The sequence below is a fragment of the Peromyscus californicus genome, unplaced genomic scaffold, assembly GCF_007827085.1.
Source record: "Peromyscus californicus insignis strain IS unplaced genomic scaffold, ASM782708v3 Scaffold_4__1_contigs__length_199733344, whole genome shotgun sequence".
Classification (NCBI taxonomy): domain Eukaryota; kingdom Metazoa; phylum Chordata; class Mammalia; order Rodentia; family Cricetidae; genus Peromyscus; species Peromyscus californicus.
In genome coordinates, this window is record NW_026294562.1 from 190,018,428 (window position 1) to 190,042,770 (window position 24,343).

The 24,343-nt window shown below is 42.3% G+C and overlaps 1 protein-coding gene and 1 long non-coding RNA gene across 3 annotated transcripts in view; one reads left to right on the plus strand and one right to left on the minus strand.

The window, feature by feature from the left end:
* LOC128124748 (uncharacterized) overlaps window positions 1–844 on the plus strand; it is a 47,081-nt gene extending 46,237 nt beyond the window's left edge. Inside the window, exon 4 of the long non-coding RNA XR_008222954.1 lies at window positions 737–844. This is a non-coding gene — a long non-coding RNA (uncharacterized LOC128124748). The remainder of the gene's footprint in view (window positions 1–736) is intronic.
* Window positions 600–16,747, minus strand: LOC128124746 (vomeronasal type-2 receptor 26-like). 2 transcript variants are annotated; one of them, XM_052761364.1, is made up of 6 exons: window positions 16,539–16,747; window positions 12,597–12,888; window positions 8,804–9,601; window positions 4,988–5,197; window positions 4,110–4,233; window positions 600–1,772 (listed from the first exon to the last, which is right to left on the minus strand). In XM_052761364.1, the coding sequence occupies exons 1-6, from the start codon at window positions 16,745–16,747 to the stop codon at window positions 796–798; spliced, it is 2,610 nt and encodes an 869-aa protein (XP_052617324.1). In that variant the 3' UTR covers window positions 600–795. The 2 variants fall into 2 exon arrangements, with proteins under 2 accessions (XP_052617324.1, XP_052617323.1); XM_052761363.1 differs by having other exon boundaries at window positions 4,958–5,197.
* Window positions 16,748–24,343: the final 7,596 nt, after the last annotated feature.

Sequence of the window (24,343 nt, forward strand, 5' to 3'; positions counted from 1 at the left end):
AAAATGCTGATTGGTCAGTAGATGGGCAGGAAGGATAGGATAGGGAGGACAAACAGAGAAGAGAGGCTGGGAGGTGGAAGTCTGGGAAAGACACCAGCCTGCCATCCAGGGAGCAACTTGTAAAGGCAACAGTTAAAGCCAAGGAACACGTGGTGACATACAGATTACCAGAAATGGGCTGAGTTAAGTGTAAGAGCTAGTCAGTGGTAGGCCTGAGCTAATGGCCCAGCAGTTTAATTAATGTAAGTTTCTGAGTGATTATTTTATAAGTGGTTGCAGGGTCCATGTTGGTGGGGAGGACTGGAGAAAACTCCAGCTACAAAAAGGAGAGATCCATGATCAGCCTGTCAACTCCTCACACCCTCAGCAACACTTCAGATCATCATCACTTCATTACCCTTTTCACAATTTACATTTATATTTTGTGTGTACGCAGATAGGGGGTGCTTCCCTTAGCAGGCAGAAGTAACGCAACAACTTAGTGATGTTAACTCTCTCCTTCCAACATCTGGATCCTCTGTATCAAACCCAGGTTGTCATGCTTAATGGTAAGTCCTTCTACCCATTGAGCCACCTTGTCAACTCCCCTTTGTAAACGATATTAATTGTGATACATTTTAGCAATACATAGAGAATAATAAATAACCATCTATGTGGCCAATATCAACTGATAGTCATGAGTGTTTTGTTAAAAGTATCTCATTATAATCTTGATTTGTCTATTAAATTCCTTTAGATCCCCACAAAAAGAGTGACACAAAATCACACGGGTGGTCCTGGTGATGCACCCTAGGACTATGTCATAAAGATCTGTGGTGTGGATCTGGGGACACACCTTCTCTGGAGCATCTCACTCTGCCTCTCCTGATGTGCCTGGTGGCCTTGCCTTAGCCAGGCAGCAGTGTTCCTCCCTGGTTTCAGCAAGATGATGTAGCACTTGGGGATGAAGATGCCACCCAGAAGGCCAGCAGTGGAGGCCAGGATGGAGAAGATCTCTACAGCCACAGTGGACTTGCCTCGGGCACTGTGGTACAGGGGCAGGAAGGCTATCCAGACACTGCAGAAGAGCAGCATGCTGAAGGTCAGGAACTTAGTCTCATTGAAGACATCTGGCAGGCCCCTGGCCAGAAAAGCCACAGAGAAGGTACCCACTGCCATAAAACCCAAGTAGCCCAGCACACAGAAGAAGATGGTGCCAGAACCCTCCTGGCACTGGATGACAATGTGCTGGGGCTCTGAGACCATATCCCTGTCTGGGAATGGTGGGGAGGTGGCTAGCCAGACCCCACAAAGAATAACCTGCATGAAGGAAGCAATAAGGACCACTGAGGTGGAAGCCCCAGGGCTCAGGCATACCCGGATCCTGTCCCCTGGCCTGGTGACCCTGAAGGCCAGGACCACTGTGAGAGTCTTGGCCAGAACAGAGGACACGGCCACCGTGAACACCACAGCAAAGGTGGTCTGACGGAGGAGACATGTCAAGACACTGGGTCGCCCAAGGAACAGCAAGGCACACAGGGCACAGAGGCAAAGAGAGAGCAGGAGTAAGTAGCTGAGACTTCTGTTGTTTGCCCTGACCACAGGGCTGTCTCTGTGCTTCAGGAACACTCCCAGAACCAGGACAGCCAGACCAGACAGGAAGAGTGCCACCAAAGCCAGCATGAATCCCAGAGGTTCCTCAAAGGCCAGGAAGATCTCTGTCCTGGGCAGGCAATGGTCTCTCATGTCGCTCGAGTACTGCTCCTTGGGGCACAGAAGACAGCTCTTCATGTCTATGGGAGACACACAGACACCATTTCTACAACACTATATGAACTACACCAGCTCTGAAGGAAGGTGTCCCAAGCACTAACTGCTCTTACAGCCTTTCCATCAAGTCATGTATTTATGATTTATTCTTGGTGTCCAGGGCTGGAATGTCTGGTATTAGAGGTAGAGACACAAAGGAAATAACTACACAATTTATATCTGTTTTATGTGAGGAGTTTTGTTTTGTCTTCAAACAGTGTCTCGTGTAACTCAGGCTATCCTTGAACTTGTTGAATAGCAGAGGATGACCTTCAACTCCTGAGACTTCTTCCACATCCTCTCAAGTGCTGTGATTAGAGGCCTGCACCACGATACCTAATTTGTGTGAGTTTGTGTATGTGCAGGTTTGTGTGTGCATACATGTATGTAAGCTGATGCACATGCTTGTGGGACCAGAGATTATCAGATATTGTTTCCCAATCATTTTGCCCACCTTATTTTTCTAATCAAACTTACTTGGTATCCTCCTGAAGGTCAGTAAACCTGTCAGGGTCTCTGAAGCTGGACTCAGGCTGTCAGAGTTAACAGTGAATGCTTTAAAGAGCCATTTCACTAGTCTCCACAACTTTCTTGGAATTACTTATTTTATTTTACTTGTTGAGTGTTTTTTTGTTCACACACACACACACATATATAAATTATGTGCATTTCTAGTTCCTATAGAAGTCAGAAGATGACATCAGTCCCCTATAACTGGGGTTGCATATGATTTTTAGTCCCCATATGGGTGCTCTTAACTGCTGAACCTCCTAACCAGTCCCTCACGATCATATTTTTTGAGACTGAATCTCTCATTGAACCTGGAGATCACTGAGTTGACTATAATAACAAGACACAATCTCCAAGATCCTCTTGTCTCCATCTCCTGAGTGCTGAGATTCAAGGAATGTGCCTCCACACCTGGTCTCTTATGTGAGTTTTTAATGTTTCATTTTTACCTAATATGGTATCAGTAACTAGTCATATTAACAAATGTTTTCAACTGAGTTGTGCCCACAAATTTCATTTTGTGAAGTCCTGTTATTTGGCACCTAAAATGCCACTGTATTTTTCCATAAGTAAACTGGAGATTTTCTAATAAATCTTAAATGAGGTCATCAGGACAGACGATAATTCCAACATTGCTGCTACTCTGATAAGAATGGGGAGTTGGGACTAGGTGTAGCTGCACATAACTTTAATCTCAGCACTTGAAAGGCTGAGGCAGGTAATTTTCTACCAGTGTGGGGACAGACTGGTGTCATGTGAGTTCCAATCCAGTCAGTGCTGCATGATGAACCCTTGTCTCAAAACCAAGACAAACCAAAAAAAAAAAAAAGAGGGAACACACACACACACACACACACACAATGAAATGAGAGCACACACTTAGGAGACGACTCTTCCAGGGCAAGAGTGAGGCTGCACACAACACCAACCCTGATGATTACTTTGCTTTGCATTTCCAGCTTTCAGAATGGTAAAGGAATAAGTTCTGCAGCTCAACAGTATGGGATTCAACCTCTGAAATGAACCCCATTAATACAGAGGAAGAAAGAAATCACAAAAGAACATCTACCCATGCAATTCCACTTACAAGAGGTTGAAAAAGCAAATGAAATTCATCAGTGTGAGCAAAAGCCAGAGTTCCATTACAGGACTACTAGAAGCTTGTGGAAGTAACTTATGCCTATTTCTTGTTTGGGGACCAAAGATATGTAGTGTTTGCTAGAGGAGAAATCATTATGCAGTCCAATGATGGTTCATACACTTATCTGTCTCAATAAAGCATTTAACTAAGAACAACTATATGAGTAGAGTTCTGGCTGGTGTTCCACAGGAAAGAAAAGACTGTACAATATCTCAGTGGATAGATGTGGTAGTTTGTCTGAGAATGACCCTCATAGGCTCATATATTGGAATGTTTGCTTGCTAATTGGTGGATTTGGGGGGATGGATTTAGAGTTGTAGCTTTGATGGATGAGGAGTGTCAATGGGGGGTGGCCTTTGAAAGATCAAACTTCTGCACGAGGCCCACTCTGCACCTCTCTGCCTGCCTGCTGTCTATGAATCTTAATGTAATCTCTCAACTACTGTTGAAGCGCCATGCCTGCCTGCCTGATGCCAAGCTTCCAGCCATGAGAGTCATGGGCTTGCACTTTAAAACTCTAAATAAGTCCCCAGTTGAATGCTTTCTTTTAGAACCTGCCTTGGTCATTATGTCTCTTCACAGCAGTAGAACAGTAACAAAGACAAAGGACACGTACAGGAGGCTCACAGTGCCCTCTTGACCCTCAGATTCCAGCTCCACATGTCCTTACCTCTTTGGTCTGCAAACTGTCCCTCAGGGCAGGGACTGCAATCAAAACAGCAGTGGGGGACTCCCAGCCTGGGCACTTGGCTGAACCCTGGAAGGCAGCTTTCACTGCAGACAGAGCTGGGCACCTAGTAACAGTGAGCACAGTGTCACCAGGGACTCTCCAGGAATACAGATGCTTGACCTCAGCCTGAGAACCAAAACAGAACAGATGCCTCACAGAACACTAGATGACATAGATGCCTTTCAGAAAACATGTCTATCCTAACAATGCCAGACTGGAGAGATACCTTTGAGTGTAATCGAGGAAGGGTTACATCTGGCTTGCATGCCTAAGGGATTCAAAAACATAGCTAAACAGTTTGATGTGTTGTCTTTCCAGTCTCTCTGGGGCTCCTATATCAGCAATCAAAGATATGGGGGAATGATAGAAGGCTCATTGGTTCAGAGTAAAGGCTACTCTTCCAGAGGAGCAGGGTTCAATTCCTAGTACCCCTATATCAGTTCACACTGTAACTCTATTTCCAGAGGGTCCAGTGCCCTCCACAGCCTCCATAGGCACCAGGCATGCACATACTACACAAATACACATGCTGGGAAAAATCCATGTATGTAAATATAACTTGAAAAACAATTTTAAATATTGGCAGACATTACAAAGTGCTGCCATGCAGTGCTGTCAGGTCATTTTTGCTGGTGAATCAATATCATTCAGAGAAAGATCTGTTGTGAGGTAAACAGCATAGCCAGTTATAACTGACTGGCCCATCCAGAGCTGCATCAACTAAATGCACAAGCAGAGATGAGGAGCCCTGGACTTAGAATTGCCCTGTCACTTTAACACATTAGGACAAGACTTATCACTGCAGTCAGGCATCTCACTTGAACATCCTCCTTCAAATGGACCATCATTTTGTTCCCCGAAGAGATCTGAGGGTCTATCATGCCCACAGGGACCGAGTGAAATATACCCTCAGGGGTCTTCTGCCATTGGAAAATGTCAAATTTTGTCACCAAATCTCCATTGGCATCAAACATAATCTTGATTCCATCAGGAGTCTTGAAGTGCACCTTCCTAAGGGCAGGAAGCAGCTGAGGAAGGAAAGGAGACATTGTAGACGGGAAAGGACCTGTTGGGGAGGTTATCCATGATGCCACATGCCATTGGCCTCTGAAGTGAAACAGTGCCACTTCAACCAAGAAGTAGACCCATTAGGTATCAAGGAGATGAAGGACCCATGATATTTTCAGACTAGCAAAAAATGTTCTAACCTTGATAAGTAATAATTCATAATAATTAACCAGATAATTTTAAATCTGTCTGTCTGTCTGTCTCTCTCTTTCTCTGTGTTTGTGTGTGTACAGCTCACTCATATTGTGTAATCCAGAGAACAACTCTCAGGAATGTTCTCTCCTGCTGTCATGTGGAACTCAGGAATCCAACTTATGCTTGTGGATAGTGCCATTACCCACTCTTCCACCTCAACAACCTTAAAATTAAACCCAAAAACATGACAATGTGGTTCCTGCTCCAGGGTCTCATTTGGCTGTGCACTACTGTCCTCAGTCTTCCCATCACACTCAGTAGACTCCAAATCCTAGCAGGACTTCCACAGACTTCCCCAGCCCACCTAGACCACCCATTCACTCCCAACAGTCTCCCATTATTCATCAGTCCCGCCCATGTTGCTCTTCTATTTGCTCCATTCTAGGGTCTTGACACATGCTGGCCTTGCCATCTGCAATGCTATTGCTTCTACCCATGGTGAGACTTCTCATCCTCTTGTCCTGAACTCAAGTATTTCCTAACAGAGAGAATTTCTCCAACCTTTCACTTCCCTTCACTCACTCCTCAGCCTTCATCTAATTTACATCTTCTTCATAGAATACACACAGACTTCTTCATACTCACATATTTTTATTTTGTGGCAGGATTTTGCTGTATAGTTCAAGTTGCCCTTAACTGGGGATTATCTGGCCTCAACTGCCTGTGTGCTAAAATGGCAGACAAGACCCACAAAGTCTGACCTCTTGTAATTTTTAATCTGACACCCTCAGCCAGAAAGCTAACACCTATCACTGTCCATCTGCTTTAAAACCACCTTCACCAGGCACAGAGTACAGATTCAGGTCATCTGAGTGGGAGTAATGAAAACACACAGTTTCATCACCCACTACTCTCACTGGTGACCTCACCAGGGAACAACTTGTCTTCCAAGGGGCCCCTTACAGATCTGGGCCTAGACTACCCTGAATGGGTTTGAGAAAGAAAGAAAGAAAGAAAGAAAGAAAGAAAGAAAGAAAGAAAGAAAGAAAGAAAAAGAAAGAAAGAAACAAAGAAACAAAGAAAGAAACAAAGAAAGAAACAAAGAGAGAGAGAGAAAGACAAGAAGTAAGGAAGGAAAGAAGGAAGGAAGGAAGGAAGGAAGGAAGGAAGGAAGGAAGGAAGGAAGGAAGGAAAGATAATAGATAGATAGATAGATACATAGATAGATAGATAATAGATAGATAGATAATAGATAGATAGATAGATAGATAGATAGATAGATAGATAGATAGATAGACAGATAGATAGATATGGTGCAAGCTGCAAAAATATGTGAAGTAGGATTTTAGCTGATTATGACAAGCTAATACCTGGAAGAAGCCAAGGGCCTTCAAGAGGTCATGCTGAGGCTCAAGGAGTCTTGGTGATATTGGCTTTTGATTATTAACCATTTCTTGCTATGAATGTCTCGTGTGCTATTGTAGCTTTTCCATCATTTATTGGGTACCATTTCCCTTCTACTAAAGGAATATTTAGATAACCTTCTGTGCAGTAATGCAGTCAGGATCCCTAATTTCAGGCCTTTCTGTAATTATTGTCATTAGCAGCATCCGGCCAGGACCATCCCTGGATGGACAAAAGTATCTTATCAGAGATACCTCTGTACTCTCTAAGAACAGACATAAGTTTCTGTTTGAGAAGGCCTGTAGATGTGCTAATTAAGTTTAACTTTCTCCTTTCCAAAGTCTTATCTCCAGTTTTAGATCCACCCTTAACAAATAACTCAGAACTAAAGAATTCCTACTTACAGGTACATCCAGCTGTGACAGAGGAGGTTGCTTAGCCAAGTTGCCTACCCACTGAGCATACTTCCCCCCACCCTGGCAGAAACTGTGGGAGTAGAGATAGCTTGGAGAGATAAGGGCCAAAGGGATTAAAGGCAGCTTTATTTTCAGAGGGAGGATGAGAGGGAGAAGAGAAAATAGAATGGAAGAACTAGATGGGAAGAACTGGAGAGGAATGAACTAGGTGGGAAAGAACTAGATTGAAGGGCTAGAGGAGAGTATTAGAGGAACAAGATGAAAGATGAAGAAGAGCCAGGTGGGGAAGAACAAGATAAGGAAGAAGGAGATGGAAGAGGAGCTAAGATGGGAAAGAACTAGATGGATGAGAACCTAAATGGGGCAGAACTAAGATGAGAGAATTAAGATAGAACTTACAGGGGTCAGCCAATAAATATAGAGAGAAATCAGGCAAGAAAGGAGCTAGGCATGAGAACAGAATAGAATCTGTGTAGAGAAAGAACTAACTCAGAAGAATGAAGTGTATGGACTAAAGGGTTTCATGTATGTAGATTCATTTCATATTGTCTAATTAATTAGATTGTCAGCTGGTTGTAGATTCTTCCTAGACCCTGGAAGAGGACTATTGAGGGGCTGGACCCCAATAGTCCCCATCATAGATAGATAGATAGATAGATAGATAGATAGATAGATAGATAGATAGGTAGATAGATAGGTAGATGAGAGAGAGAGAGAGAGAGAGAGAGAGAGAGAGAGAGAGAGAGAGAGAGAGAGAGAGAGAGAGAGAAAGAGAGAGACTGGGGGCAAAATGACCAATATATATTTATATGTATATATAAATTTTTATATATCTATATGGGTATAAAATTATCAAATAATATTTTTTAAAGGAAAGTTATTAAGGACTAGGGAAATGGCTCCGTGATTAAAGCCCTGGTCATAAACACTTGAAGATCAGACTTCAAATACCCAGAACCCACATAAATGTCAGGTGGATGTGGCAGCCAGTCTCTACTTACATCCCCAAAAAGATGCAAGTAAGGAGATTCCCAGACCAAACTGGCTAGCAAAACTAGTCACATCAACAAGTTCTGGGTTTGAATGAAAAACCCTGCCCCAAAGCAAGATAGAAGAGGATTCAAAGGTGATTCCTCATCATCCTCAGAAATTTCCACATGTATGTACACCTGAGTGTGCACCGCCCCCCTTATCCACACTCATGTGTCCACATACATGGACCATATACCAAAAAAGGAAAAATAAATAAATGGCATTGAATATTGTTTGTGATTCTGATTTGCAGTATGTCTATACTAAAATCCATCCACTGTTTACCAGAGCATAAATTTGGTATATAAAAAAATCTACTCTCTGTTATGGGAAATATGAATTTTACTAGGCATTGTGTATTTGCAAAGTTAGGCAAGTCACAGGGACAGAACTCATCTCAGATCACACACATAGCATGGAATCCTTGTCCATTGTTCATTCTAAGATGCCTCTCAGTTCTAAGTAGGAGGTATCCCTGCTGCTGTACGCAGTCAGCTTTAACCTCCATAGCTTAGTCAGAAAGAATGTCCCCTTCTCCAACCATCCCTGAATCACCCACTCCACATATGCCTCTCTCACCTGCCAGGGCTGGAAGTCCTGAGAATCTGTAACTTTCCCATGCTGGTGCCCATGGGTTATCATGTCTTGTAGGGCATGAGCAATGCTGTAGACAGCTGTGTAAGCAACATCAATTTTACTCACTTCTGGGAGAGCATACTGCTGATTTTTCAGACTCTCATTCCCTGAGCACAACTGGACACCCTCTGTCATTGTGCTGCCCTGGTGGGGCCATGTACAATCAAAGGTGAACTCCCAAAACTTCTTTATAAACATGTCTTCTGGGGTCTGGCTGGGCCGCAGGTGAGCAAGGAACTCAGGGAAGCCAATTGCCCTGCTGCTGTGATGCAGAAGGCCAAAGGTGCTGTGCAATACTCGGGAAATGCCTGGAATGTTCAGGGCGAGCCCCATGTGCAGAGTGTCCTTGCTGACCCAGACCTGGCCTGAGACAGCAACGTCCAGTAAGCCATACAGGATGGGCTGGAAATTAGAATTGCTTAGGAAAACCAGAACAACCCTGGCTGTGGATTTTTGCATCATCTGGACAATCTCTTCAATCTTCCCCAAGGACTCATGGGAAGGAACATGGAGGGTGTACTCAATGCACACACCAGCTGTGCTCAGTTCCTGAGTGGCCAGAGAGCTGGCCTGCTGCCCAAAGTCATCATCATGGGCCAGAATGATCACCCAGGACCACTGAAAGTGAATTATCAGCTGAGGAACTGCACGACAGGATGTGAAGTCACTACTCAGGGTCCGCATGAAAGATGGGAACTGGATCTTGTCACTGAGGATGGGTAGTGAGGATCCATAACTGACCTGTCAAGGAAGAGTCAGGATAGAAGAGTGCATGAGATCTGAACTTAGGCATGGGCTGATGATCTGGTTTAAATGTAGGAAGGAAGGGGATGGAGACATGGCTCAGCAGTTAAGAGCCCTTGTTGTTGTTGCAGAGGACCCATGTTCAATTTCCAACACACACCTCAGGTTTCTCACATCGGTTTGTAACTCCAGCTCCAGGAAATCTGATACCTTATTCTTCTGTCCTCCTACATCCATGGCATAGACTCACACAGACATATACATACACATAAATGCATATTAAATTTTAAAACACAAATAATTTTCAGGAAAGGACTTAAGTATCCTGATTTGAGAGCTGTCCTTTTCTACAAACAGCTGTGTGCCCCTCACTGGCTGATCATCCCTGACACAGCCCTGTGACTTCTGGAATGAAGCCCAGAACCATAGCTTTACCTCCTCTCCTCTCAGTATCTGTCCTTCGTCTGCCCTCTAGTATTTCATCCCTCTACCTCAGCTAGGAGGTCTGACTCTCTCGTTTGTACACAGCTGTTATGTTGTTCTTTTTAAAATTCATGTGTGTGTGTGTGAGTGTGTGTGTGTGTGTGTGTGTGTGTGTGTGTGTGTGTGTGTGAGAGAGAGAGAGAGAGAGAGAGAGAGAGAGAGAGAGAGAGAGAGAGAGAGAGCGAGAGAGAGGTATGTAAAGATCAGAAGACAAATTTCAGAGATGGCTTCAGGGTAGGAATAATGGAATGTGGTAGCCAATGAGTTTGAGGGGGATGTCTCTTTGCAGGAAGATGAAAACATTCTGAAATTCATTGTCATAATCATGCCAAGATGAAAGTCACTGAATTGTTCACCTTAAATGAAGTAATTATCCTCAAGTCACTTCTTAAAACTATGAACTGAAGAGATGATTGTCATATATGGCCTCCACTGTGGGAATGACACGGATGGCTGGGTTACAGGGAACAATTCATGGAAGAGATGGGAGCAAGTGGCATGAGCCCAGCAGCCTAGACTCAAATCCCAGCTCTAGTACCTACAGCCAGGAGCGTTTACAGAGAAGTTGGGTTTTGGTGGTGATATATCGTGTAACTGTATAAACTTGCTTGAGGATCAGAGGACAGAGCCAGCCACTAGATTAGATGTAGAGGTCAGGCAGTGGTGGCACACACCTTTTATCCTATCTCTCAGGAGGCAGAGATCCATCTGGATGTCTGTGAGTTCAAGCTTACACTGGACTACCTGAGATTGATCCAGTCTAGGAGAGAAACAGAGCCAGGCAGTGGTGGTACACGCCTTTAATCCCAGCACTTGAGATCTCATGCCTTTGCTTGGGAAGCACGCACGCCTTTAATCTCAGGAAGTAATATGGCAGGGCAGAGAAAGGTATATAAGATGTGAGGAAACAGAAACTCACTCTCTTTAGACTGAGGATTTCTTAGAGGTAAGAACTAGTGACTGCCTGTTCTGCTTCTCTGATCTTTCAGCTTTTACTCTGATACCTGGCTGTGGGTTTTTATTAAAAGACAACCATAGATTCAAACAACAGGTTTAGGGGAGGGTTATTAGTTTTTTTCTCTGTATGCTGGAAAGATGAGATGTCTCCTCAGGTAAAGGTGTTTGCCTTTAAGCCTGGAAACCTGATTTTGGCTTGCAGTGCCTGCGTGGTATAGGAAAGGAACTGATTCTCAAAAGTTGTCTTCTAACCTCCACATGGGCACCATGGCTCCGGTGTTGAGTGCATATACACACGCGCGCAGGCACACACACACACACACACACACACACACACACACACACACACACACTTACTACTTACTACTACTACTACTAATAATAATAATAATAATAATAATAGATAAGGGGCTGGAGAAATGGTACAGTGTGTAACAGTATTACTATTCTTTCAGATGACCTGGGCTCAATTCCAGCACCCTCATGTCAGCTAAAAGACATTTGTAAGTTCAGTTCTAGGGAATTCAATGACCTTTTATGACTTCCACAGGCACCAGGTACATATGTGGTACATAGATACATATATGTGTGTGTATATATATATATATATATATATATATATATACACACACACACACACACACACACTCACGAATTAAAATTGTGGTGATATTTTATTTGTATGTTAATAAATAAAGTTTGTCTGGAGATCAGAGGACATAGCCAGGCATAAACAAAAGTCAGGCAGTGGTAGCACATGCCCTTCATCTGATCACATAGCAAGCAGAGTCTCTGTGTGTTCAAAGACACAACCAAGCATGGTGGCACACGCCTTTAATCTCAGTAACAACCATAGAGACCTAGAGGTCTATACAGACAGGCAGTGATGAGGAAGTGAGGTGGCTGGGCTAAGAGTCAATGAGAAGGCAGAACAGCAAGGCAATAAAGGCACAGGTTAGACAGGAAGAAGCTGTCAATTGGGAAGCTGTGGCGGCGTGGTGAGCTAAGGTTAGCTGGTGGCTCTCACTATTTCTCTGATCTCTACAGCTTTCACTCCTGTATTTGGCTCTGAGTTTCTTATTTAATAAGACTGTTTGGAAATTCGTCTACACAAAATACTCATACCCATTAAAGAAATAAGTAAATCTTTAAAATATTTTAAATAGCCGGGCGGTGGTGGCGCACGCCTTTAATCCCAGCACTCGGGAGGCAGAGCCAGGCGGATCTCTGTGAGTTCGAGGCCAGCCTGGACTACCAAGTGAGTTCCAGGAAAGGCGCAAAGCTACACAGAGAAACCCTGTCTCGAAAAACCAAAAAAAAAAAAATTTTAAATAAAAAAGAACTTTCTAAGTTACCTCATAAATGAGAGGAACAATAGTTCTCTCCAATGTATCGATACATGGAGAAGAAACATATTGGGTATGGAGAATATTTGCAGGAAACCTGGCCCCACAATAGAGCTTCCCACTACTGTAACTATCACCATCACTTTCACTACCATCAGTAAGGGATTGCACAGCATTCATGAAGGAAGAAAGCTTGAGCAACTCACCTGGGGAAACTTGTACAGTCCCAGAAGTCTGGCCATGGAGACAGACAGGGATGATCGCGTGTCCCCAACCAAGGCAGCCTGAGGAGAGCCATGCTGGCATGTGTAGTTGGGGATGGGCTCCTGCTGCCTCGTGAGAAAGCTCATTGTCTCATGAAGGGCTCCATGCACTGTGTCCCCAGAGTTTCGAATAGAGAAGCCCAGGGTCACATTGGGCAACAAGTGAGCACTCCTATTAATCTCCTCGATGGCAAAGACGAAACTCTGGGCCACCCGGTAGCCCCAGTTGGAAACGCTGAGGGAAAGAGAAGCCCACATTCATCATCCATGATGGGATAAATGGAACAAGAATAAACACGGTGACTCAAAGGATACATGTAAAACCTACATCTCCACAAATACTTGTACACAGATGTGCAGAGGCACACAGTCCAGAATGCATAAAGGGGAGTCAGAGGGAATGTGGAGACAGTAATCAGAGGGGACAGTTTCAGAAGACAGGAGGGATAATTGAAGATGTATTCCATAATCTGGATGTGGTGGCGTACTTGTTTAATGCAAGCACCCAGAAGGCAGAGATAGGTAGATCTTTGTGAGTTGGAGACCACAATGGATTATATGCTAAACACAGGAAGCCAGAGATATGTAAAGAAACCCTTTCTCCAGGAAATGAAGAAAAAACAATCTAATGTTTAATGTGGCAGTTTGAACGTAATTGGCCCCCATAAGCTCATAGGGAGTGGCACTATTAAGAGGTATGACTTTGTTGCAATACACATGACCTTGTTGCAGAAACTGTGTCATTATGGAAATGGGCTTTGAGGGTTCTTTTGCTTAAGCTATGCTCAGTGTCACAGGCAATTTCCTGATGGCCTTCTGATCAAGATGTAGCCAGCACCATGTCCACTGAACACTGCCATGCTCCCTGTAATGATGGTAATGGACTCAAATTCTGGAACTGTAAGCTGCCACTTCTGTTAAATATTTTCCTTTATAATAGTTGACATGGTCATGGTATCTCTTCACAGCAATAGAAACTCTAACTAAGACATATAGTATGGTTGGTTACAATCAACAGAAACTAACATCTATTTCAGAAGTGCTGAACCTAAGAGCCAGAAGACAGGGAGAAGAGATGTGAAATGCTGTCTTTAGGACATGACTCAGACATTTGCAGACAAGTGAGCCTGTCAGCAACCAATCATGCAGTGGAAAATTCCTTGTGTGGACCTACTCTTCCCTACTGAACTATTGGCAATTAGCATATTTTGGAGAAAAGATATTCGTTGTCTTCAGTCATGTACCCAATAAGTGAACCCACCAAGCTTCAGTGGACAGTCCCAAACCTACAGTAACACAAACGGCCATGGTTAAAATCAGTGGGTCACAAAACAAAACAAAAAAAAGAGGGAATGTCAGGTGTAGAAGGAAAAGAGACTGGGAGAATGAGAATTTTAAAAATGCACTATAAACACATATGATAACTTCAAAAACAAATGTAATAAAATTTTAAAACATTTACAAAATAAACAATAAATGGATTCAACAGGTCACATTTATATAATTATGTATTAGTTCACATATTTATAGAATAATAATAATTAAAGAATAAAATAAATTTGAAGAGAGGTATATGAAGGGTGTGAAGGGAATAGATATAAATAGTGGAGGGGCTGTTGAGAGAGGGTCTCTTTGGAAAGCCATGTCTGGCCTGGATTCAAAGAGATACACCTGCCTCTGCCTCTTGAGTGCTGAGATTAAAAGCAAGTGCCACCACATAGAACTGATGTTGTTAATTTCAATTAACTTTTTAAATGTTCATGTTGAGAGTAGATTTGTTTTCATTTTGAGGCAGAGTCTCCATATCACTAAGACTAACCTCACAGTTACCATATACCCAAGAATGATATTGAACTCCTTTTACTTGTGTATATGTATGCACACGTTTTGGCCCAACGTTGACTTCTAGTATCTATTTCAACCATGCTCAGCATGTGTGTGTGTGTGTGTGTGTGTGTGTGTGTGTGTGTGTGTGTGTGTGTGTGTGTGTGTGTGTGTGTGTGTGTGTCAGAACTGGTACATATGTCATGGGTGTTTCACCATGGAGGGCAAAGACTGATGGGATTTCAGGATACCTTACTCAATTGCTTCTCCACCTTTTAAAGAACATTGTTCTGTGTGCATGTGTGTATATGATGTGTCTGTAGACTCATACATGCTACCACACATAGAGGTCAGGGAACAACTTTGTGAGTCTATTCTCTCCTTCCACCTTTATGTGGGTTTCAGAGAGGGCTCAGGTCATACATAAGGTTTGCATGCGAAGTACTTTACCCTACAGGCATCTCAATGTTCCTTTTTCACCTTATTTTTCAGACAGGTTATCCCATTGAACCTGGACCTCATCTATTCAGATAGGCTGGCCGGATAGCGACCATTGGAATCTGCCTATCTCACTGCTCCTAGCCAGGATTACAGATGTTCACCTGGGTGCTAGGAATCAAGCTCAGGTCTTCACACTTGCACAGTAGACACGTCATCAACTCAGGCATTTTCGCAGACCCTAAGACCTTCACTTTCAGCTTCTCCTGTCTCCCATTCCCACATTAGATTTTAAACGGCCACATCACCAAAAAATAAACATGCGAACTGATGGGTTTGTGAGTGGGAGAGATTGATTACCACTCTATAATGTATACATTTATTAAAATATTGCATGATACCCAATACATGCATATAATTATTAGTCATTGGCTTTAAAAAGACAACAACATGGGATCCAGGTATGGTGGCAAACACTTGTGATCCCAGCACTCAGGTTGGGGAAGCAGGAATATAGTGAATTCTAGGCTAGCCTCATCTACACAGTTAGACCCTGTCTTAAAAAAAAAAAAAAACAGGATAGCCAATGTATCCAGTGTGGTGGCTCATGCTTGTAATCATGTGTTAAGGGCTAGCCTGAACCACACAAAGCATTGCAAGCAAGTCTGAGCACAAAATGGTATACTGTATCAAAAAGGTTTAAAAAGTCATTTAAACTGATGTTAAATATGAAAATGCAGAAGTGAAACTCTCTTAATTTTCAGGCTGAATTCAAAGTGATACTAGTTTCTTTAGAAAATACTCTAACAACCTTTTTTGACTCAGATCTAATTATGTAATCAAAAATTTCCTGAAACTAACAATTCTCCCTCCTCAGTTTCCTGAGTGCTATGAGTAAAGCCATATACTCTATACTCAACCATTAATGCAAATAGAAAAATAAACCTAAATACAGCCAATTAACTAATAGTAACAAAAAGGCTTGTGCTGAAAACCACTGTGTGTAACAGTATGTTGGAAAGTTGGCACAAAAAAAATCCAAAATGGGGTTTTGTGTTGTGGCTCTTTTCATAGAGTTGGATCTGCAGCACCTCATAAAGTCCGTGTGGCTATACACTCCTATTATTACAGCAACCAGGAGGTAGTGGCTAGAGGAACAAAAGTCAAGGTCATCGTTGACTACCTACTGAATTAGAGACTACATGACCCTTAGGAAAAATAACAGGCAAAAGGAGTACAGTACAGATGAATGATTAAGGCTGTTAAATGATAAAAAAAAAATCTATTATTTACACATGAATTCACTCAACAAACACACCTATCTAGACACCACTTTAGGAACAAGTAATATAAAAAAGAATCAAGAATCGCCCCCTCGCCTGTGGAGCACATACATTGCAGCCAGTACAGGAGCAGCTAGATTTCAGTCTGGTACAAACAAGAAAGATGACAGACAGAGGTGATGGAAAAGAAAAAAAAATAAAGCTTACTGCATGTATACACAGAGAAAACTGGGGACCATCGATCTGAGATAATGAGAATCAACCCTTCTCAAAGACTTCACACAAGCTTGTAAAGCTGCTTCTGGATTTCAGAGATTCCTATACCACATCCAGCACTTACCCTGAAGCCACAAGTTCAGACGGTGGGGCAGTGAAGTCAGACAGGTTACCAATAGAGAGGTAAAAGATGGAGAAGCTGCCCCCCACTATTACATCTCCAGGACGGTCAAAGTGAGGCCTCTGCCTTGGCAACAGCCAGGATCTTGGTGCAGAAAAGGCAGACCCAGAGAGACAGCCAAAGAGAACAGGAAGAAGAGTACACAGCCACATGCCTGCTGGGGGCCAGACAGCCAGTGACAGGAAAGCCCCACATGGGGCGATGGTTCGCAGTGAAGGGGACTTTTATCTGGGATACTGCCCTTGATCAAGGACCTCAGGCTAGGACCACACTGGGAGCTAGAGGTTTACAGGCTGTGGGGAGAATACTGATCAGGAGGTGGTGGAGGTGGGTGCTCACTAAATCCCAGAGCCATTAAAAGTTTTATCCCCTTCTCCTGAGGCTTCATGGCCTCTCTGCATCCAAGTTCACAGCTCTGGGCATCATTTGCAGACTACAGTAAGGGCAACAACAGGTCTGATGGTCTCCTAGGGGACTTGCAAGTGCAGGATCATCTGTGCTCAGGGCACTGTTTTGTAGCGAGACCCAGGTAGGTACAAGAAGCAAATACCCAAGTAGCTAAAGTGGAATAGTTCTTTCACACTCTGTTTCTATACTATGTTGATCCACAAATCCATGTTCTCTGTGGTCTTTGCAGTTCTTTAAAAATTTTATCATGGAGCATATGGACATATATAAAACCAAACAGCAGAAAACAATAAATATCTATGTCTTTGTAGAGTCATGAGAAATCCTCCCAAGTGACTGAGCCCTTTTTCTATCATTTGAAAACAGATCCCAAGGTTGCCAAAGGTGGTTTTCAGGTAAAATCACTTGATACACAAACCTGAAGACCTGTGTTATCCCAAGAACCCACATACAGGTAGAAGGAGAGGACCAACTCTACAAAGTTGTCCTCTGTCTCCATATGCAAGCCATCACACACACACACACACACACACACACACACACACACACACACACACACACACACACACTTCATACATACACAAATAGATATATTCAAGTTAGAAGACAAATTTCAAACTCTGTTGCTCCAGCAGATAAGTATAATTCTCTAACATAACCAGAATCCCCTTCTAGAGGTTAAAGATAGAACCAAAGTGATGGCTCAGCTCCTTAGCAAGTAAAGGCAGCCTGATGACCCTCATTGAATCTCCAGACTCTGCGTGATTAGAGAAGAGAACTGACTTGTGCAACTTACCCTCCTCATATGTGCTCTGGCACTTGAATATCCAAAAACCCAGATCCACACATGCACACCAATCTGCCCATCAATAAATGTATAAAATTAAAAAGAACTAGAATAAATGAGCAATAACTTTAGTCCACTGATATTTCAGCCTACCTGTATTTAACTTCCACTTTCAAAAGTTTGATCTTTTCTCAGATTAAAATATAATGGAAGTCCACACTGTAATAGATGGATAATTTTTTTCATTCTATGTTCTCTTTATTGTTGTGTTCTTTGTTTCTTTTTTTTTCATTTTTCTTTATTAAAAAATTTTCCACATACCACCCACAGACCCCACCTCCTCACTCCTCCCATCTCCCAGCCCTCCCTACCAAGCCACCCCACATCCCCACATCCCCCAAATCAAGGTCTACCATGGGGAGTCAACAGAGCTGGCTCACTGAGCCTAGGCAGGTCCAAGCCCCTTCCCACTGCACCAAGGCTGTGCAAGGTGCCACACCACAAGCACCGGATTCCCAAAAGCCTGCCCATGCACCAGGGATGGATCCCGATCCCCATGCCTGGGTGTTCCCCAAACAGTTCAAGCCAAATAACTGTCTTCCATATCCAGAGGGCCTAGTCCAGTCCAGTGGGGGCTTCACAGCCACTAGTCTACAGTTCCTGGGCCTCCAATAGTGTGGCCGGTCACTTCAGCATTTCTTCCCATCATGATCTCGACATTCCCCACCTGCAGAATCCCTCCTCTCTCTCATCGATTGAATTCCCAGAGATCAGCCTGGAGCCTGGCCATGGATCTCTGTATCTGCCTCCATCAGTCTCTGGACAAAGGCTCTATGATGACAGTTAGGGTATTCACTAGACCGGTCACCAGAGTAGACCAGTCCAGGCACCCTCTGGACCACTGCCAGCAGTCCAAGGTGGTATCACCCTTGTGGGTTCCTGAGAGCCTCTTCAGCACCCTGCCTCTTCCTTTTCTCATGATGTCCTCATCTATCATGGTATCTCCCTCCCTGCCCTCCCACTCTGTCCCTGTTCCAGCTTGACCCTCCCATTTCCCTATGTTCTCATCCCTCACTCCTCGCCCTCTGCCACACACCCCCACACACACACCCAGTTCATTCATGTAGATCTCATCCACTTCTCCTTCACAGGGTCATCCACGTGTCCCTCCTAGGGTATATCCCTGTTAGCTAGCCTGTCTGGAGCTGTGGGTTGTCGTCTGGCCATTCCTTCCCTCACATCTGGTATCCACTTATGAGTGAGTACATGCTATGTTTGTCCTTCTGAGTCTGGGTTACCTCACTCAGGATGATATTTTCTAGTTCCTTCCATTTGCCTGCAACTTTCTTGATATCATTGTTTGTTACTACTGAGTAGTATCCCATTGTGTATATGTGCCACATTTTCTTTATCCATTCTTCAGTCGAGGGGCATCTAGGCTATTTCCAGGTTCTTGTTTTACAAATAATGCTGATATGAACATAGTTGAGCATGTGTCCTTGTGGTAAGATTGAGCATACCCAAGAGTGGTATAGCTAGTTCTTGAAGAAGACTTATTCTCAATTTTCTGAAAAACTGCCATACTGATTTCCAAAGTGGCTGTACAAGTTTGCATTCCCACCAACAATGGAGGGTTGTTCCCCTTGCTCCACATCCTCTCCAACATAAGCCGTCTTCAGTGTTTTTGATCTTAGTCATTCTGACAATGTGTTTTGATTTACATTTCCCTGATGACCAAGGATGTTAAGCAATTCCTTAAATGTCTGTCAGCCATTTGAAATTCTTCTGTTGAGAATTCTCTGTTAAGCTCTGTAGCCAATTTTTTAATTGGATTGTTCAGTATTTTGAAGTCTAGCTCTTTGAATTCTTTATATATTTTGGATATCAGCCCTCTGTCAGATGTGGGGTTGGTAATGATCTTTTCCCATTTGTTAGGCTGTCGTTTTGTCTTATTTACCGTGTCTTTTGCTCTACAAAAGCTTCTCAGTTTCAGGAGGTCCCATTTATTAATTGTTGCTCTCAGTGTCTGTGCTACTGTTGTTATATTTAGGAAGTAGTCTCCAGTACCGATGCATTCAAGACTACTTCCTACTTTCTCTTCTATTAAGTTCAGTATAAATGGATTTATGTTGAGGTCTTCGATTCACTTGGACTTGAGTTTTGTGCATGGCGACAGATATGGATCTATTTGCAATCTTCTGCATGTTGACATCCAGTTATGCCAGCACCATTTGTTGAAGATGCTTTCTTTTACCCATGGTACAGTTTAGGCTTCTTTGTTGAAAATCATATGTTCATAGGTGTGTAGATTAACGTCAGGGTCTTCAATTCGATTCCATTGGTCCATGAGTCGGTTTTTATGCCAGTACCAAGCTGTTTTTATTACTATAGCTCTATAGTAGAGTTTGAGGCCAGGGATCATGATGCCTCCAGAGGTTGCTTTATTATACAGGATTCTTTTAGCTATCCTAGGTTTTTTGTTTTTCCATATAAATAAGTATTGTTCTTTCCAAGTCTGTGAAGAATTGTGTTGGGATTTTGATGGGGATTGCATTGAATCTGCAGATTGCTTTTGGTTAAGATTACCATTTTTACTAAGTTAACCCTACCTATCCATGAGCATGAGAGATCTTTCCATTTTCTGATATCTTCTTTCATTTCTTTCTTCCGAGACTTAAAGTTTTTATCATACAGGTCTGTCACTTGCTTAGTTACAGTTACCCCCAAGGTATTTTCTATTATTTGTGCCTATTATAAAGGGTGATGTTTCTCTGATTTTTTTCTCAGCCCATTTATCATTTGTATATAGGAGGGCTACTGATTTTTTTGAGTTGATCTTGTATCCTGGTAACTTAATGAAGGAGTTTATCAGCTGTAGGAGTTCCCTGGTAGAATTTTTGGGGTCTCTAATGTATACTATCATATTGTCTGCAAATAGTGAAAGTTTGACCTATTCCTTTCCAATTTGTATCCCCTTGATCTCCTTTTGTTGTCTTATTGCTGTACCTAGAACTTCAAGTACTATGTTGAGTAAGTATGGGGAGAGTGGACAACCTTGTCTTGTTCCTGATTTTAGTGGAATCCCTTTGAGTTTCTCTCCATTTAACTTGATGTTGGCTGTTGGCTTGCTGTAGATTGCCTTTATTATGTTTAGGTATGTTCCTTGTATTCCTGATCTCTCTAGAACCTTTATCATTAAGTGGTTTGGGGTTTTCTCAAAGGCTTTTTCAGCATCCAATGAGATGATCATGTGGTTTTTTTGTTTATATGGTGTATTACATTGACTGATTTTCATATGTTGAGAAACCCTTGCATCCCTGGGATGAAGCCTACTTGATCATGGTGGATAATTGTTTTGGTGTATTCCTGGATTCAGTGAACCAGAATTTTATTGAGTATTTTTGCATCAATGTTCATGAGGGAGATTAGTCTGTAATTCTCTTTCTTTGTTGCATCTTTGTGTGGTTTGGGTATCAGGGTGACTGTAGCGTCATGAAGGGAATTTGGTAATGTCCCTTCTGTTTCTATTGTATGGAATTTGAAGAGTATTGGTATTAGCTCTTCTTTGAAAATCGGGTAGAATTCTATGCTGAAACCATCTGGTCCAGGGGTTTTTTTGGTTGGGAGATTTTTAATGACCAATTCTATTTCCTTAGGAGATATTGGTCTATTTAAATAGTTTACCTTGTCTTAATTTAACTTTGGTATGTGGTACCTGTCCAGAAAATCATCCATTTCCTTCAGATTTTCCAATTTTGTGGAGTACAGTTTTTTGAAGTATGACCTGATGATTCTCTGGATCCTCGTTGTCTGTTGTTATGTCTCCCTTTTCACTTCCCATTTTGTTAATTTGGGTTCTTTCTCTCTCTCTCTCTCTCTTTCTCTCTCTCTCTCTCTCTCTCTCTCTCTCTCTCTCTCTGCTTTTTTGGTTAATTTGGATAAGGTCTTGTCTATCTTGTTGATTTTCTCAAAGAACCAACTCTTTATTTCATTGATTCTTTGTATTGTTCCCTTTGTTTCTATTTTATTGATTTCAGCCCTCAATTTGATTATTTCCTGGCGTCTGTTTCTCCTGGGTGAGTTTGCTTCTTCTTGTTCTAGAGCTTTCAGGTGTGCTGTTAAGTCACTAGTGTGAGAGTCCTCCAACTTCCTTATGTGGACATTTAGTGCTATGAATTTTCCTCTTAGCACTGCTTTCATAGTGTCCCATAAGGTTGGGTGTGTTGTACATTCGATTTCATTGAATTCTAGGAAACCTTTAATTTCTTTCTTTATTTCTTCCTTGACCCATTGGTGATTCATTTGGGCATTATTCAGTTTCCTTGAGAGTGTAGGCTTTCTGTAGTTTTTGTTGTTGTTGAAATCTAACTTTAAGCCATGGTGTTCCGATAAGATACAGGAGGTTATTCCAATTGTTTTGTATCTGTAGAGGTTTGCTTTGTGACTGAGTATGTGGTCGATTTTGGAGAAGGTTCCATGGGGTGCTGAAAAGAAGGTATATTCTTTTTTGTTACAGTGGAATATTCTGTAGATATCTATTAAGTCCATTTGAGTCATAATGTCTGTTCGTTCCCTTATTTCTCTGTTCAGTTTCTGTCTGGCAGACCTGTCCACTGGTGAGAGTGGGGTGTTGAAGTATCCCACTACTAGTGTATGAGGTTTGATGTGTGATTTAAGCTTTAGTAATGTTTCTTTTACAAATGTAGGTGCCCTTATATTTGGGGCATAAATATTCAGAATTGAGACTTCATCTTGTCAGATTTTCTCTGTGATAAATATGTCATGTCCTTCCTGATCTCTTTTGATTGATTTTAGTTTAAAGTCTATTTTTAGCTATTAGGATAGCTACACCAGCTTGCTTCTTAAATCCTTTTGATTGGAAAGTCTTTTCCCAGCCTTTTATTCTGAGGTAGTGTCTGTCTTCGAAATTGAGGTGGTGTGTTTCTTGTATGCCGCAAATGGTTGGATCTTATTTTGTATCAATTTTGTTAGCCTGTGTCTTTTTACAGGTGAATTGAGACCATTGATATTGATGGATATTAATGACCAGTTATTGTTAATTCCTGTTATTTTTTGGTGGTAGTGTTGTGTCTTTCCCTTCTTTGGTATTTGTTGTTGTGCGACTATCTCTTGCCTGTGCTTTCATGGCTGTATCTAACTTCCTTATGTTGGATTTTTCTTTCTAGTGCTTTCTGTAGGGCTGGGTTTATGGAAAATATTGTTTAAATCTGGTTTTATCATGGAATATTTTGTTTACTCCGTCTATGTTGATTGAGAGTTTTGCTGGGAATAATAGTCTGGGTTGCCATCCATGGTCTCTTAGTGTCTGTATATTGTCTGTCTAGAACCTTCTGCCTTTTAGAGTCTCCATTGAGAAATCAGGTGTTATTCTTCTGGGTCTGCCTTTATATGTATGTTACTTGGCCTTTTTCCTTTGCAGCTCTTAATATGTTTCTTTATTCTGTATGTTTAGTGGTTTGATTATTATGTGGTGAGGGGAGTTTTTTGTTTTTGTTTTTGGTTTTGTTTTTGGATCCAGTCTATTTGTTGTTCTGTAAGTTTCGTGTATCTTTATAGGCATTTCCTTCTTTAGGTTGGGAATGTTTTCTTCTATGATTTTGTTGAATGTATTTTCTGTGCCTTTGAGTTGGTATTCTTCTCTTTCTTCTATCCCTATTATTCGTAGGTTTGGTCTTTTCATGGTGTCCCAAATTTCCTGGACATTTTGGGTCATGAGTTTGTTGGCTTTAGTGTTTTCTTTGACTGATGAATCTATTTCCTCTATTGTATCTTCAACACCAGAGATTGGCTCTTCCATCTCTTGCATCTGTTGGTTATGCTTGCATCTGTAGTTCCTGTTGGTTTACTCAGATTTTCCACTTCCAGCATTACCTCGGTTTGTGTCTTCCTTATTGTCTCAATTTCAGATTTCAAATCTTGAGTTGTTTCCCTCATTTGTTTAATTGCTTTCTCTTGGCTTTCAAGGGATTTACTGATTGCTTCCCATGTTTTGTTTAATTTTTTTCCTCTAATTCTTTAAGGGAATTTTTCATTTCCTCTTTAAAGACCTCTATCATCTTCTTAAGGTCATTTTTAAGGTCGATTTCTTCTGTTTCTTCTGTGTTGGGATGTTCAGGTCTTGCTGATGTAGTTTCTGATGGAGCCATGGTGGGGTTTTTTTGTTGTTGACTGCACTTTTGCACTGGCGTCTACCCATCTCTTTCTTCACTTGGTGCAAGCGGTGTCTGTGTCTGAGGGAGGCTCTCTCGATCTGATCTACACTCTTAGTCCAGTGGGAGCTCTTGGTCTAGTCAGTGCTGATGGACTCTTTGTCCCAGGGAGAAGCACTTAGTCCAACTGGGCTTTGTGGGCTCTGTCTAAGGGAGTAGTTGTAATCTTGGCATGGGTGGGTTGGGAGGGGTGGAGCTTGTGGGTTACAAGGTCTGGTGGGGGTTGGTGGTAGTCTGACCTGTCTGCAGGAGGTCTGCCTGCCCAACTGGCCTGAAACTGGGACTGCAATGGGTGGTGGTGTCGGGGCACAGGGTTGTGCCCC